This window comes from Hypomesus transpacificus, chromosome 14, assembly GCF_021917145.1.
Source record: "Hypomesus transpacificus isolate Combined female chromosome 14, fHypTra1, whole genome shotgun sequence".
Lineage (NCBI taxonomy): Eukaryota > Metazoa > Chordata > Actinopteri > Osmeriformes > Osmeridae > Hypomesus > Hypomesus transpacificus.
In genome coordinates, this window is record NC_061073.1 from 17404339 (window position 1) to 17419058 (window position 14720).

General features: G+C 41.8%; 1 protein-coding gene across 1 annotated transcript; it reads right to left on the reverse strand.

The window, feature by feature from the left end:
* Window positions 1-1275: 1275 nt before the first annotated feature.
* On the reverse strand, window positions 1276-13063 carry snx33 (sorting nexin 33). The gene is made up of 2 exons (XM_047033697.1): window positions 10585-13063; window positions 1276-4576 (listed from the first exon to the last, which is right to left on the reverse strand). Exons 1-2 carry the CDS (start codon window positions 12014-12016, stop codon window positions 4323-4325), a joined length of 1686 nt encoding a protein of 561 aa, XP_046889653.1. The 5' UTR covers window positions 12017-13063; the 3' UTR covers window positions 1276-4322.
* Between the last annotated feature and the right edge of the window lie 1657 nt (window positions 13064-14720).

Here is a 14720-nt window from a genome sequence, read left to right on the forward strand (position 1 = left end):
TCACAAATTCAAGAGCAGTTACATAGTTAATACTGGAACTTTCCAGAAGAAATCTGGAGCTAAACTGGGCAATGGCCCCTTATCCCTAGAATGTCACATATCCCCTCTAGGTTCCATGGAATATCCATACATCTATGTGGTTTAAATAGATGCCCCTCCCCCACAAATAGTCAATAACAGTTTGCTGGGTGAGGGAGAGACTGCCAGAGGTTGGGACTACTTTGCACAGAACTTTAGAGATGAAAACCAAAGCAGTGCAGATCAGTTACACACTGTGCTTCATGGTTACCAAATAACACAGTCTATAAACACAGATTTAACCAAATATATACCCAAGAGAGAACAGCAGTGGTTTACTACTGTTGACTGACAATGTAACATGTAGTTTCAAGTATTGTTTTCAACTCATTTGTAAACAGTAAGAATAAAAGTGGCTGTTGCCCTAATGATACTAAGTTTAGATTTAGAGACAGAGAGGACAAAGGGTATGGGGATATGTTTGCTCCTTTCTGCTACCGTGGTGAGGTGTGGGTCAAGGTGTGGGACACTACAGTAGTGTTGGTAGAAGAGGAGTTAAACAAGCACCCAATGTCCTGGCCATGACCATCTGTTGTGGTTCTGCAAGACGCTGGTGCAGATCATGACATGCATGACCATATCTTAAGAGCATCTGTCTGGACAGCCTGCCATGCTGTTTGTTTATTATATTATCTCCGAGGCGTAGGTCTGTGGTCAAATGGGGGTGGGACGGCTTTAACTAGGATCCCTGTGTGTGCGTGTGTGTGTGTAGCGGGGGGGTTAATGCTCATGTACAATCATGGTGTTCATATTGGTATTGGTTTACAACAAAGGATACTTATTATTGAGTTATATTAAGCCTACATTAGGCCTGTTTGAATTTCCCAGCCAACTGTCAGTAAGTGGACTACATTAAAGAATCTGTTTGTAGCGTTCCCCAGGCGATTCTTTTGAAATACCTGAAGCAGCTTGGCCTCCAGTGCCGTTTCTATGCACTTCCCAGCATGCAGTGCTTTTATAGAAAACTGCTGGTTCATCTCAAAGCTCTGCAGACTTGTAACGGCTAGACAGTCAGCTGCATATACTTCTGGTTTTTAGGCATAAGAAGTATCACACAAAACAGCTGTGTGTGAATGGGTCTGCATCTTGCAAAGTTGAACCCATTCATTCATTGATAGGACACATTTACAGCGAATATTTGTTGGTAAAAATAAAGAAATACACCCAACACACTGCTGCAGAAATGAACAAAACACATCATTATAATGATCTTTTATTAAGATGTAGATCCTCCAATCCTAACACTAGTCCTCTTCCTCTTCCTCTGAGAAAAACACTTCATGTATCAGCCCCCATTTCACACATCCTTTTCAAGATTAAATCATGTGTGCAACCAGAAAATGCTTCCCCTCACCAAACACTAAATTACTCTCAACATTTAGGGAATGTCTTTATTATCAGGCTGCCAGTGGTTGTCGTAAAAAAGACAACGTGTTTTGCAGTCACCAAAGAAAATCCTTCTCGTCTCCCATTTCAAAGTGTTTTTTTATCCTCACATTTGCATTAAAATAGCGAATGAGAAAAAAAACTTTCTTAAGACTCAAGGGATTTAACAATAAACAATTAACCCTTCAGCATAAAAAAAAAGAAAAATTTCCAGTGGAAAGTAATGGGTTTACTTTGGTCTTAGAGCAACACAACTGTGCAAAAAGAGACAACAGAAAAAAGAAAAGAAAAAAAGACAAAAATAAGATTGAAAGAGATTCAACACCTGGAATGCAGTCACCCACCTGGATGGAAATGTGAACCATGTCAACCATTCCCACAGTGACATGGAGTGCCATGGAGTAAACATATAATTAATGCACTTCCATCTATTATTGTTTTTGGATTGTTTTAACTACAATATGTGTATAACTGGAAATAAGAGCTGATCATTTCAAAGCAATGCACAGGTTCAGACAGGACACATATTCTGTAGTCTAAGAACACTTTGCATAATACTAATAATAGTGCTTAAGAGCACAAAAGAAAATAACTAGTTAAATAATCACAAACCTGGTAGAGAAAAATGACTTGAACTGTTGCGCAATACATGAAATAACTTGAATGTGGAGCTGTCTTAGGTTGTGGCTACCCCTTAACTGGTTCATATAAACCTGAAAATAACTTAGCCACACATTCCTATATGATGTCTACTTTGATAACAACCAATCAGTATATTATAGATTTGGACAATCATTTGTTTGGAATCAGTATTAGGTAAGTAACAGACTGGTTTAATTTGGACCAATCTACAGCATACTGTACATATTCCCCTGTATCCTCTCTGATGCACACAAACACAGGTCCACCAGTTGAACTGTGCAAACTGAAGAACAGGAAATTCAGGGCTCCATTTCTCTTCAAAAAAGAAGAATCAGATGAAGTCTTGAACACATACACACTAACATGCCTTGGTTTCTTAAGGCACTTCTTTAACTAAAACCACACAAAGAACATTATATTTGTAATTATTATGGCTGTCAAAGGTAACCGAACCACAACACACCTTTCAATGTTTTTACTGACACAAAAACTGACATGCTTGTCTCAAATGTATTCCTTGTACGAGCCCATTACTAAAGTTTTCACTTGGTAGCTTCAGGTTGAAGAACACAAAGCTAGACTTTAGAATCATTTTGAGAAGGTGGGGGTAGTTTCGGGATGGCCTGCTGCTGAGTAAAAACTGGATTTCTTCTGAAGCTAGAAGTTATAAAGCAACATTCAGGTCCAACAGCAACACACAGGTGGGCATTTGGACCTGCAAGCTCTTGATCTGCAGTCAAATGCTCCACCTTGCCTTCATATTGAAGTAGTTGACAGCCCTACTAATTAACCTGAAGCTCCTATAGTTGCTTGGAACCCACTAACCTTCAACAGGCACAATTCTGGCTTGTCTAGGATTTGAACTTGAGGACAAAGACAGTAAGGCTACATCATCCAATTAGCTGAGCCCTTAGTTGTTCACTTCAAGCATCATGTTTGTATTTCAACTGGAAATGGTCCCTGCCAAGAAATACAACTTTTCCACATATTGCTCGATCACTGCACCGCATGAGGGGAACATACCCGATCCTCTTTTTGGAACCCTTGTGTTATCTACGGGTCAATATGACCCACCGTCGTATTGCGACAACTTTACCGCATACAAAAACAAAGTGAAGCATTTTCTTTTAACCGTTGGGCTGTCTCAGACCCCCCACATTGCGAAGGTTCAAATACAATTATTTGTATTTGTTTTTGTATGGGGTTTAATTGGGTAAACACAACGATGGTTCGTTATGAATGTGACCATGTGACCCGAAGGCAGCACAGGGGTTAATACAGCTTGTGGCTTTTAGGTGTTTCATGTATTACTACTGTATATGACTGTTTAGCAGAACACATTATAAAGCCTTACACCAAGCAACTACATTGTAAAACCTGTGGTAATAAGTTATATAGAACTGCTATGAAATTACAAATTACTACTAAGTACAGTATGATATAACTAAGTTATTACACAAGTGGATAATGGGTATGGGGCGTTGTGTTTTCTAGGTTTAAGTGGATGTGGAATATGAGAAATGTTAGTAAATCACGACTCATATTTACATCCACTTGTCCCTGAAAAGCCCACTTCACCCATGTCTTGAGATTCAAGTGTTCAAACTGCAGGTAATTCAATGCACAGTCACGTACTTCCTGATGTGACAGAATTAAACTTCACAAGTAAATAATTTACTCCATCTATTTGTTACATTTGGCCAGTGCTTTTGTATAAGAAGCCCTAACCCAAGGCCTGAAAGACAGTCATAATGTGGGTTTTGTGAAGTTTTTGCTGCTGTAAATAGCTGGTTCAAAGTTTGGAGGGCTAATGCTAACTGGAGCCTATAAAGATTCTTCTAAATACCTTGAACAAAACATTTGCATAACATGATGACACTCCCTGGAAATGTATGCAAAAACAAGCTACGTGTTCTATGTCTGGGAGGCATTATCCATCTGGGGTACCAAATCTCTCACATCTGGCATGAAACTCACACTTTGCCTCTAACAAGTAAAATAGGGTAAGGGTGAGAATTTATTGTTATTAGCTGTCAACCTCTTCAAAAATGCTACCATTGTGTTGTGATTGCATTGTTCAACCATATCCAAAACCCAATTGCCAGTATTCTAAGGCTGGTTAGAAAACCATGAATGCTGTTTGGACAGGGCAGTCACTGTTACCCAGACGGACAGAGACACGACCTTGGGCTCTTCAGGGTGTCGTACATGTTGCTCTACAGGGTGTCGTACATGTGCAGGGTGCGTTCCAGCTGCTGGCCCACACGCTGATAGAAGGCGATCTGCTCTTTGAGGTAGGCCTGCATCATCTCCTTGAAGTCCACTTCCCGGCGCTGATGGAAGTGGTTCATCTCAGCTTGCAGAGCAAACCCCACCGTTCGGCAGCGCTTGCGAACACCATCCGCCTCGTCCTGCTCCATCTTCCCTTCATCACTCATCCTCTGGCTTTCCTTCACCTTGGCAAACGCACCTGCAGGACAGGAGCACGTCAGTAAGGATGAGTGTCTAGCTAGAGAGGTTACACTGGAGGTCTCCCCCCATGCAAGTGCAGTGCACTAAGAACTTCCAAGCTTAGTAAGCAAGTGACCTGTATCTCATAGCAGTAGAGGGAAAGAACATTATCTAGGTAATGTGATGTGTGATTGGACATCAAATTGAGGTTGGCATATAAAGACCGTCACTTTGAGAACAGAAAAAGTTCTTTAGGTTCCAGCAAACCCCAAACGAAGCAGGGCTCAGAGATTGCCCCAGAACTCATCCACCACGAGCTAAACATTCCGTCTGTATTAGTCCAGTGTAAATGTGCTATTTTTAATCATAATTCCTCATGGAATCTGCTGTGAATCTTATACTGGAACTAGACCTGTATGGGTTTATGGACACCTGGAAAACCTTTAACAAACTGTTTGTAAGGCACCTTTATCGTAACATCGTCATTCATCAAGGATCACTAGACAACAGAGCCTGAGCAGCAAGCACAGGAGGAAAAAGAAACAAGAAATGATGTGATCTTAGCATAGCTATAGAGGCACACCAAACTCCTCACTATTGCTGAAGGAAATCAAGTTGTTGCCACATTGGGCCCTCCCTGCGATGACATCACTCAGTAAGTATGGAACACAGCAGCAACAGGGTGGCAAGTGGCCAGACTGCTTTTCATGAGATTGTGCCTCAACTTGAATCTAGACACTGGTTTCTGTCCGAAAAGCCACATTAAGATTCGCTCATTTGAATGTTTGACAGGCATCTAGGGCACATCCCTGTTGTGACGGTGGAAGCCATGTTAAACAGTCTGTAGTGTTTATTGACCTACATTAATGTATTGTTTTCCACATGAGGGGAGAACCTGCATTAGCAGATAGGAGGGAAACGGACAAAGGGGCTGCCTTAAGGGGACGGGAGATGAGAGGGGAAGGAGAGCTGAACCATTTCCAGATTTCTTCATGCCATTAAGAGGTCTGTCTTTAAACCATTGATCAGTTAGCAACAATTAAAGATAGTGATTACTTTATTATTTCTATACTGTTTGAAATGTTCTGAATATAATAAACAATGTTTGATCTATACCTTGCAATATTAAGCTCATGAGCAGATAACCCTTGGTTATGTCCAGGAGAGAAATCTATTATGTTCTTGTATCATGGATACATTGTTATTATTCTCTCTTATTATGACTGCACAGCCAAAAGTTGGGTCTTTGTAAGGTGTGACTAGGAAAGGCCTGTGTCACTGATGTAGGTCAGAGGTCACAATATTGCCAGAGTTTATAATGCCATGCAACTTTGAATGAGGAAAACAGACGGAGCGACAAGGCCATTTCTAGGAGCCCTATCTAAAGAGCTAAACACAAGCTATCTAGCATGCAGTGTCCTTTTTCAGTGACTGCAAAAGGTTATGTTAACTGTTTTGTATCCTCCCATATTGTGATACCATAAACTCTCTTGATTTCCATTGATACACTGGGAGGTCGACAGGCAGACAGTCAGCTTCAATTTGATAGTATTTAAGGTCTCCATGAATGTCAAACCAAAGCAATACTATGATTACCCACAATCTACTGCACTCTAAGGAATTTGCTGTCATGACAACACATAGGTTGATGATCCTTACTAGAACTAATCTTTTCTTCCTCTGTCCTGCTGTCTGTAAGTTGTGCAGCTCACTGCTAAGTTTATGTGCACCAACCGGCAACATAGCCATCCCCACTAAACACATTTTCACACCAAATGATGAATGCAGCTTCTCCTTCGATGCATGGTAAAACACAAACATGTCAGCAAACCATCAACACTGTTCCCTGTGACTTTTTGTATGTCATTAGTAGCATGTTCAGGCTTGATGAAAGCAATGTCACAGAGGGCTTCATATGTGCCCATAGGAGTACACCTACACCCACCTAAATGAATGGATCCACTGGCTGCAAAGCACCACAAAGCTTTAATTCAGGCGCAAGGCTGTTTCCGCTAGAAGCACATTTGTCTGGACAGCCAACCTCATAATCAATGGGGTTTTTCCATTTAAAAAGGCACATATGCTAGGAGAGCCCAAGTGAGAAGAGATCCTCATTGCAGTCCAGTTGGATTTAATTCTGTGGCAATAAGAATCATACTGAAATGTGGTAAGGTTTGGTTTGATTATAAGAAAGAAAAACTACCATAACCTAGAGTTTAAAGTTGAATAAATAAAGGAAGAGAGCAGAAAAGGCAGAAAGAGCACAACTGAATGCAGTGAAGTCTCAGTGAGCCTCGATCTGGCTGTGAACATGATAGGCCAACTAGATGTGCTAAAACGGAATGTGCGGGCGAATCAGTTTTGCAATCTCCCGTCTTGTTTCTCTGTTTGGACTTCAGAGGGTTGTTTTCCTCACAGAAGGATACTTGAGTGAAGAGGAACAAAGTACAGCTATTTGCCACAACCACATGATTGTTTTAATTAATAAACAGATTCACAAATGTCTGGGACTTAATTTAAGTGTTAATGCAATTAGGCCTACATGTTAACTCACTGCATTAGTCATACCAAGGAAAACGACGGGCCATTCAGGACCTGTTAAAAGTGTTTTGTCGGAAATGGCTTATTTTGGCAGTTGTTATTAGAATTAAAACCCAGCGTTGAAGAACATAGACAAAATACAAGACATGATAGAACCGTTTCAGTAACACCAATCAGAGTCAGTATTACTCTAATGTCAGACTCTCACAGTCCTCACGGTCACATCTGTCTGTTTTCATGCTTTGATCAAGGTCCAACTATAGGATCAGATCTGTTTTCATGCTTTGATCAAGGTCCAACTATAGGATCAGATCTGTTTTCATGCTTTGATCAAGGTCCAACTATAGGATCAGATCTGTTTTCATGCTTTGATCAAGGTCCAACTATAGGATCAGATCTGTTTTCATGCTTTGATCGAGGTCCATATAGGATCAGATCCGGCCCAAGCTCAAAATGCTCAAGTCATTGTATGGACCAGACTTGATCTACTCCTTTAGAATTGAAGTCATACCAACCAGTGGGATAGTGAAAGAGAACTAGACCTAAAAGGTACCAGTCGGATAGTGAAAGAGAACTAGACCTAAAAGGTACCAGTGGGATAGTGAAAGAGAACTAGACCTAAAAGGTACCAGTGGGATAGTGAAAGAGAACTAGACCTAAAAGGTACCAGTGGGATAGTGAAAGAGAACTAGACCTAAAAGGTACCAGTGGGATAGTGAAAGAGAACTAGACCTAAAAGGTAAAGGAACACCTTCAGGAGAGGGGGAATGAGGGAATGAGAAAACAAGAAACTGAAAAGGGAGTTGACAAAAGAATGACAGTGAGAAGGTGGTTAGGTACGAGAATACTCTCTCTCTGGAGCCTGTCCAACCCAGCCCTGCTTTATTAGTGCCATACTGAGCTCACCCCACCACACCCGAGATGTTCCACAAGTTCATACATACAACAATATCAGAGTTCAGACGGTGGTAGTAGTCAGTACACAGTAAGAGGAGTCAGGCGAGAGATAAAATGTGTAGCCTACATGCGTGGTGAATCTTAAGTCTGTGTGTCTGGTATGTTGTCACAGCTGGATTTCATTCTGAGGAACATGTATCACATCAAGCGAAGCGCTCTGTTGCAGCATATAAACCTCAGCTGCAGCAATAAGCAAACAGGCTTTTAGTCTAATCATCAACTGGTGTTATCTGAGTTATCGTCATCGTTGATGCAGTGGGCACATTTCAGCACAAAGTCAAGATAAAACGTCTACAACATGAGGTCAGTCTAGGTTAGCTTTACCGCCATTTCAAAATGAACAAACCACTGACAAACATTTGTTCAGTTACATGTAGGCTAAAGGGGTAGAGTATCAATGATCAGTATTAGAGAACCAATCAACGTGAAGGCAGTGTTTGATGACAACAATTGACATTCCTTCTGTCTTGTAGCAGCCTAAGAGCTTGCACAGATTCCAGCTCCAAGGCTGATGGTAATGCCATCATGATGCCCATGGGTGAACTTAAGCAGGAGTGCGATGCATCTGCACATATCACGGGTGCTCTAACAGTGGGCCGGAGGGATGCAGGAAGGAGTCAGCTGAGCCGAACTTTAGTATCTGATGTCAATGGTACTACAGTCACAGATGTCATGACGTCGCTCGTCAGTATCACTTCCTCCTTCAACTACCCACCCCCAGGGATCAAACTGGGGTTTCGACTCACACTCACACTCACACACACACACACACACACACACACACACACACACACACACACACACACACACACACACACACACACACACACACACAACCACCTCTCATTCCCACCACTTTAGTCAGCTACACCATCGAAAAGCTTGCAATTTCGCACGACTGGATACACAGGATTCTCACAGAAGTGGGGAGGGGGAAAGAAAAGGACTGACTGAGACTGAAAGTATAGTCCTTAGTAACTGAGCAGTGAGGGAGAAATGGAGAGGGGGTCACGGTTTGGTTCATGGATCAAACACTAACAAATAAAGAAGGCGTAATGACCCATCAAATTCTCATCTCTTAAACTGCAGTAGAGAACCAGTGTTCTGTTTTTTGATGTTGGGTGTGGCCTGCAAATGTGAACCTACTACGCAAACAACTAATGCAAAAGAAATGTGAACAATCCTGATTGAGCTAGCCCCTCCTTTCCCCCCGGGACACACAGCACCTGATAGCAGGTTTATCTGAGCTCAAACATGAAGCTTTGATATGGAGTTGTGGACTACCGCTAAATACTTTTAGCATTTCAACAATAGAAAAATCAGACCGTTCAAACTGTGCAGTGCCACAACTCGGAAGAACTTTCATTTAGGCATACAACCTATGTCAAACACATTATTTCACATAGAGCCTGCTACATTTCTAAATGTATATGCAAAGCCTGCAAACACATTAATACATGTGTCTAATGCCTTTTGCACTTCGGGGACATATTTTGATATTTATACATTTTTCATATTTTTGTTTTCACTGGTTTGGCGGCCCACCTGCATTACCCTGGTTGGGAATTACTGAAGTGTTCAAGTTACCTCACATTATGCAGGTGCCTGCTTGCATGCTAGAAGATTCCTGACTAAGCAGATTTAGCAGCATTGCACGTGCCAGACCAGTACATTCCTGTGCCTTGACTTAAGAGTACTTGAAACTTCCATAAAAACATATTCTGCAGGACAGTCCTACCAGATGCTGGGAACACAGGCTTTTATATAAGTTAGTAGCACTAGAAAATGGGATACACTTTTCTGAGTGAAGTGTAATGCAGTATACGACAACAAGTTCAGGTATCCTGTTAAATCAAATATTATAGTGAAAATCAGCTTTGTGTAAAGCAGAAGTTTCCATCAGACTTCAATCCCATTCAGACCAGCACATTTAAGCACTTCATTGTATTTAACAGGTATAGGCCTAATGAAACCAATAGAGATAAGTTACAACTGAAAATAAACCAACAAATGAATCTAAATACAGTCATCCAGTGGAAAATACTGTGTCATGATATGACTATTTAGACTTGTTTGATGGTTGCAACTTATGGGGCCCTATTGGTATTTAACCACAGTTTGATATTTGTGAGTTAATTTGAACTTTGGGCATAGGCTACCCTGTTTGTAAGTTTCATATTTCTTAGCTTTTTATCTTGGACCAGGCTAATTGAGGAGATGGAATGTCTCTCTCACAGTGTGGACAAGAGGAAGCAGTGGTGTGGACAAGAGGAAGCAGTAGTTTGGACAAGAGGAAGCAGTAGTTTGGACAAGAGGAAGCAGTAGTTTGGACAAGAGGAAGCAGTAGGGTGGACTTTTTCATTTCATCCAAGATCCAAGTATTACCCTGCACTACTGAAGTGATGGAACCTGTCTGCTTCCAGTTCAATTTAATTTACAATCCTCCATGATAACAATGAAGGATGTTTTTTTTAAGAGTAACTACAGCCTAAACTAAAAAGGACTATCAATTTCACTGGGGCACATTACCTTTTTGCAGATGAATTATGTCTGGGAAATTTGCAAGCAGGCCTTGGTAGAGTGACAGTCTGTCCAGCATGAGGAAGAGGTCATACTTAGGTTGCTCTGCAAACATCTCCCCAATGTTCTCATAAGTGCGGCCTGTGTGTGAAATGGCATTGTTGAGGGCATCCGAGCTGTGGGGAGGGTCAAGCATGAACGCCTGGCTGATGGACTGGAACGCATTTCCCAGGCGCTGAAACTCTTTCCTGAAGCCACCAAGGTGTTTTCGAACCAGTTCTGAGGCGACGTGGGTCAGCTGCATGACGCTTTCATCCATCTTCCTAGCAAAGGACTTGAAGGTATCCACGCGCTCCTCCACGTCCTGTAGATCCTGGTGCTCATTGGGAATCTGAAAGGTCAGCATGAAGTGGGCACCCACCATCTCATCTTTCTCCGCCCGCCGCTTGCCCAGCTTCCACTGCTTGTCATCAGCACACATAAGGAAGTGTTCCAAGCCCTCGTACTGTGAAAGGACAGGATGACTGGTCATGTGGTCCATCCAGATGACCAACCGTCTTTTGCGCTTCTCGATGAAGTCCTCTTCAAAACGCCCTGTGGCCTGTTTCTCTGGCAAGTGAGGCACAGAGATGACGGTGAACTTATGCAGCAGACGGTTGTAAAGCCAATCGAAGTGCTTGTACCGGCGGTAGACGGGTCGCCCTGTATGGCTGGGGGTGACCCGGTAAGATATATAGGTCTTGATGCCCTTGAACTTGGTCTGTTTGGTAGGGTCCTCCACAGAACAGGAGAAAGGCTGAGGGCTCTCTTTCCACTGGGGCCCTTTGGGGCCCATCTCAATGGTGTATGACTCAGCTATCTTGGCCATCATAGGGACATCGCCCAATACAAACGCCTCTACCCCTGAGCGCACAAAGCTTGAGAACCGGTTCAAGTTCCTGCCCACCATGCTGCCCTTCCGCGAGCTGGAAATACTGTCCTGCCTCTCCATGTAAGGTTTAGCACGGTAGTGGACATTGGGGTTGTTGGAGTGCGGGTTCTGATGAGAATGTCCGTTTGCCCCACTTCCCCTCCTCGGGTCGTCGTCTTCCACCACGGTGGAGCTGTCGTCCCAGTCGTCCCAGTCGTCGTCCTCGTCATCATAGTACCTCTGCTCCATGTGAAATGGGGTGTTTGGGGCAGAGGTGAAGTAGGAGGAGTCATTACCTAGAGAACCAGCTGGGCTTATGGAGCAGTCTGTCAGGTTTGAGTTGGAGCGAGGACGGACGATCTCCACGTACGAGGCTGGAAAGAGACCTTTCTCCCCTCGACTGTTCTCCCCTTGTAGCCAACCATCCACAGAGTGCTCGTTAAATATAACAAGCTCCTCATTCTCCTGGATGCTGATCTCTTCTTTGTTTTCGCTTTGGAAAGTGTAAAGGGCCTTAGCTTTCACAGACATTTTGACTCAAAACCTGTGAAAAAGCATCTGCACATAAATTGCACCCTGCCTCAAATCATCATGATGCTGCTACTGCTCATGTAATCGCAGCATGCTCACGTAACACTTTTCTGAAGTGTGACATACGTTTTTGTCAAATTAGTGATTTAAAGCTCAAATGACACCACCACAAGGGTCAGATTACACCAAAAACTGAAGAGAGTAGGCTACAGTACTCTTCAAACAATCGTATTGACCTTTCATAAAACAGACTGTAGCATTTCGTAAACCATTATGTCCATAAACACACGCTTTTCATATTTAGCGATAGATTTGTAGGTTTTAGCTAAAATGTCTTCTTCCAGCTGCTATAAAATAACTTCATATAGCCTACTGCGGTTACCGTGCTCAACAATGGTCGTATCAATTTCAGAATCCTACTGATAACGTTCCATCATTTCATAAAGCATCTTTTGTTCCAGTTAGTTAGTATAGGTTGATGACAAAGCTTGGATGTTTGAAAACATAATTGATCTTCTTGTGCTGTGTGGAAACTTTTTCCTCCAAAGAATAGCCTACAAACATCGGTTTTCATCGACAAGCAATTCAGATTGTATGGTCGTTGTAATCCACGGGATTCGAGCTACCATTGCGTAATCTAATATTCCCAAACAGATTTGCCGTACATCCTACAGACATGATCTAGAGATCTCAAAATATTATATTCCATAACAAGGTGCTTCAAATGCAAACCCTGAGAGGGAGGAGTAGTTAGGCTATCCTTGTGCTAGTTCAGTTTTGCTTCACATTCCTTTGGAAACTTGCTCAATTTTCCGTGTTAAACAGGTTCTCGCACATCTTCATCTTGATACCTTAGAAAAAAAGAAGGGAGTAGCCAACAACAAAAAAACGGTGACTGACAACGGAGCACATCACAGGCAAGCCCTAGCCTCTCTCTTCCGTTCTGCAAGGAATAAGACTAAGCATTTCCATGACGTTAAACATGGACAATCGAAGAAAGTTATTTTTCCGTGAGGTCCTTTATCCATTCTTTGCATTTCAAGAAATACGCTCTACAGCGCCCCCAGCACGTGAAACAAAAAGACGTGTGAAAGCAATGACGATGGTGTCTTTTTTAAATTAATTAAAATAATTTAAAGATGTTGCTGATTAAAAAAGAATAGCATGCCAGCATTATTTATATTATTGTAATATAGTTGATCAAACAGATAAGAATAAGGTATTATTCTAATAACCTCTACACAGCATTCTATTTTATGAAGTCATTAGCCGATGACGCCATCTGGAGCATATTTACCCAAAAGGTTAATCAAAACGTTAACATGAAGGCTACATTGTGTTTGTCATGTAGGTTACTGGAATAAAGCTGAGAAGAATATCTCAAACGTCAACATTATTTGGGGATATTTCGCAGTTTTGAATGTTCAGGAACTCCGGGAAACATCTAGCTTGGCCAACAAGAATATTTACTCGGGAGGGGGAAATTGGGTTTGTTTGCAAGAATCAACTGCGCATCCACAATCTGCGCTGATCACGAGCGCCACTTTAACTATTTGTAAGGTGCTTCAACTGAGGTTGCATCCCAAAGCACATACTTTTACTTTTAGTTATTATTATTCTGCACCCCACCTGCTGTGACAATACTAATGCATGTAGTATGCATGCAATTAGGACATACTAACACGTCACGTCATCGAACTGATGAGTACAGTATTGCGCCTCTTTGTCTACATCAAGAGTTGGTCAGAATATCCAGAAACGCAAGCTGGCCCGCATACTGCAAAATGCAACCAGATTTAAGACATTCAGGTATTTTTGCCATACTGTATTGGTCTTCAGCTACAATTATTTTATGTAAAAGATAATATTTTGAGCCAGGTTCAGGAGCACAAAAATATTGGGGTAGTTTTGACAGGAGTCAACAGAATCACCAAGATCCATTGGGGCCTTTGACCTGCACAAGAGATGTTAGACAGTTAATCAGTTTGCAGCTGAATGCATCTTTTGTTTGTGTACAAAGTTTCAGCCAACATTTGATTGTTTAAATAGTGACAGGTCCGTATCATGTAACAGCGCCATCTGCTGGTATGTTCTAGCCTAGCGGTTTTAGTAAAAACAAAAAACTCTAAATAGAAAGTAGGCTGATGCAAACTGAATGTTACTTTAAAAAAAAATCCTAAAATCAATCATCCAAATATATTGGAATAGAGGAATGAGATGGATGTAAATTATCACGTTATATACCTTTTGGCTAATCAGGTCCAATAAGAAGACGGGAGAAGAAGACCTAAAGGAAGGGATGAAAGTTTTGAAACGAGATCAGTGACTGGGGTTCTGGGCGTCGCCCTCGTGGTACAGGGACCAATGAGAATTCTGGCAGAGACTTGTAAACAAGTTCTACACGTTGCTAGATGTATTATTTTAGCACCCTTACTACGAAATACGTTATTTGTTCGTGGACCGCACGGATTAAAGACGGCTATACGGTAAGAGATACATAATGTTATCAATCTTTTATTTTTGTTCCACTGTTTTGTGTGAATTCTTCTATAACCTACTACAGTTGCGTAGTAAAGGCGTTTTAAACGCGTTACAATGTCGAGCAAAAAATGTGTGTGACATCCGGTAAAAGATAACAGCCCCCTTTAATTGTAAAGGATTTCAAACTGTGTCAAATAGTTAACAAATCGTAACATATTTAATT

Excerpts from the sequence above, each read along its gene's own strand:
- snx33 (XM_047033697.1), bottom strand. The coding sequence starts at position 12,016 with ATGTCTGTGAAAGCTAAGGCCCTTTACACTTTCCAAAGCGAAAACAAA. Across the intron at positions 4,577-10,584 it reads CATAATTCATCTGCAAAAAG|GTGCGTTTGCCAAGGTGAAG; the intron begins GTAATGTGCCCC and ends CCTGTCCTGCAG.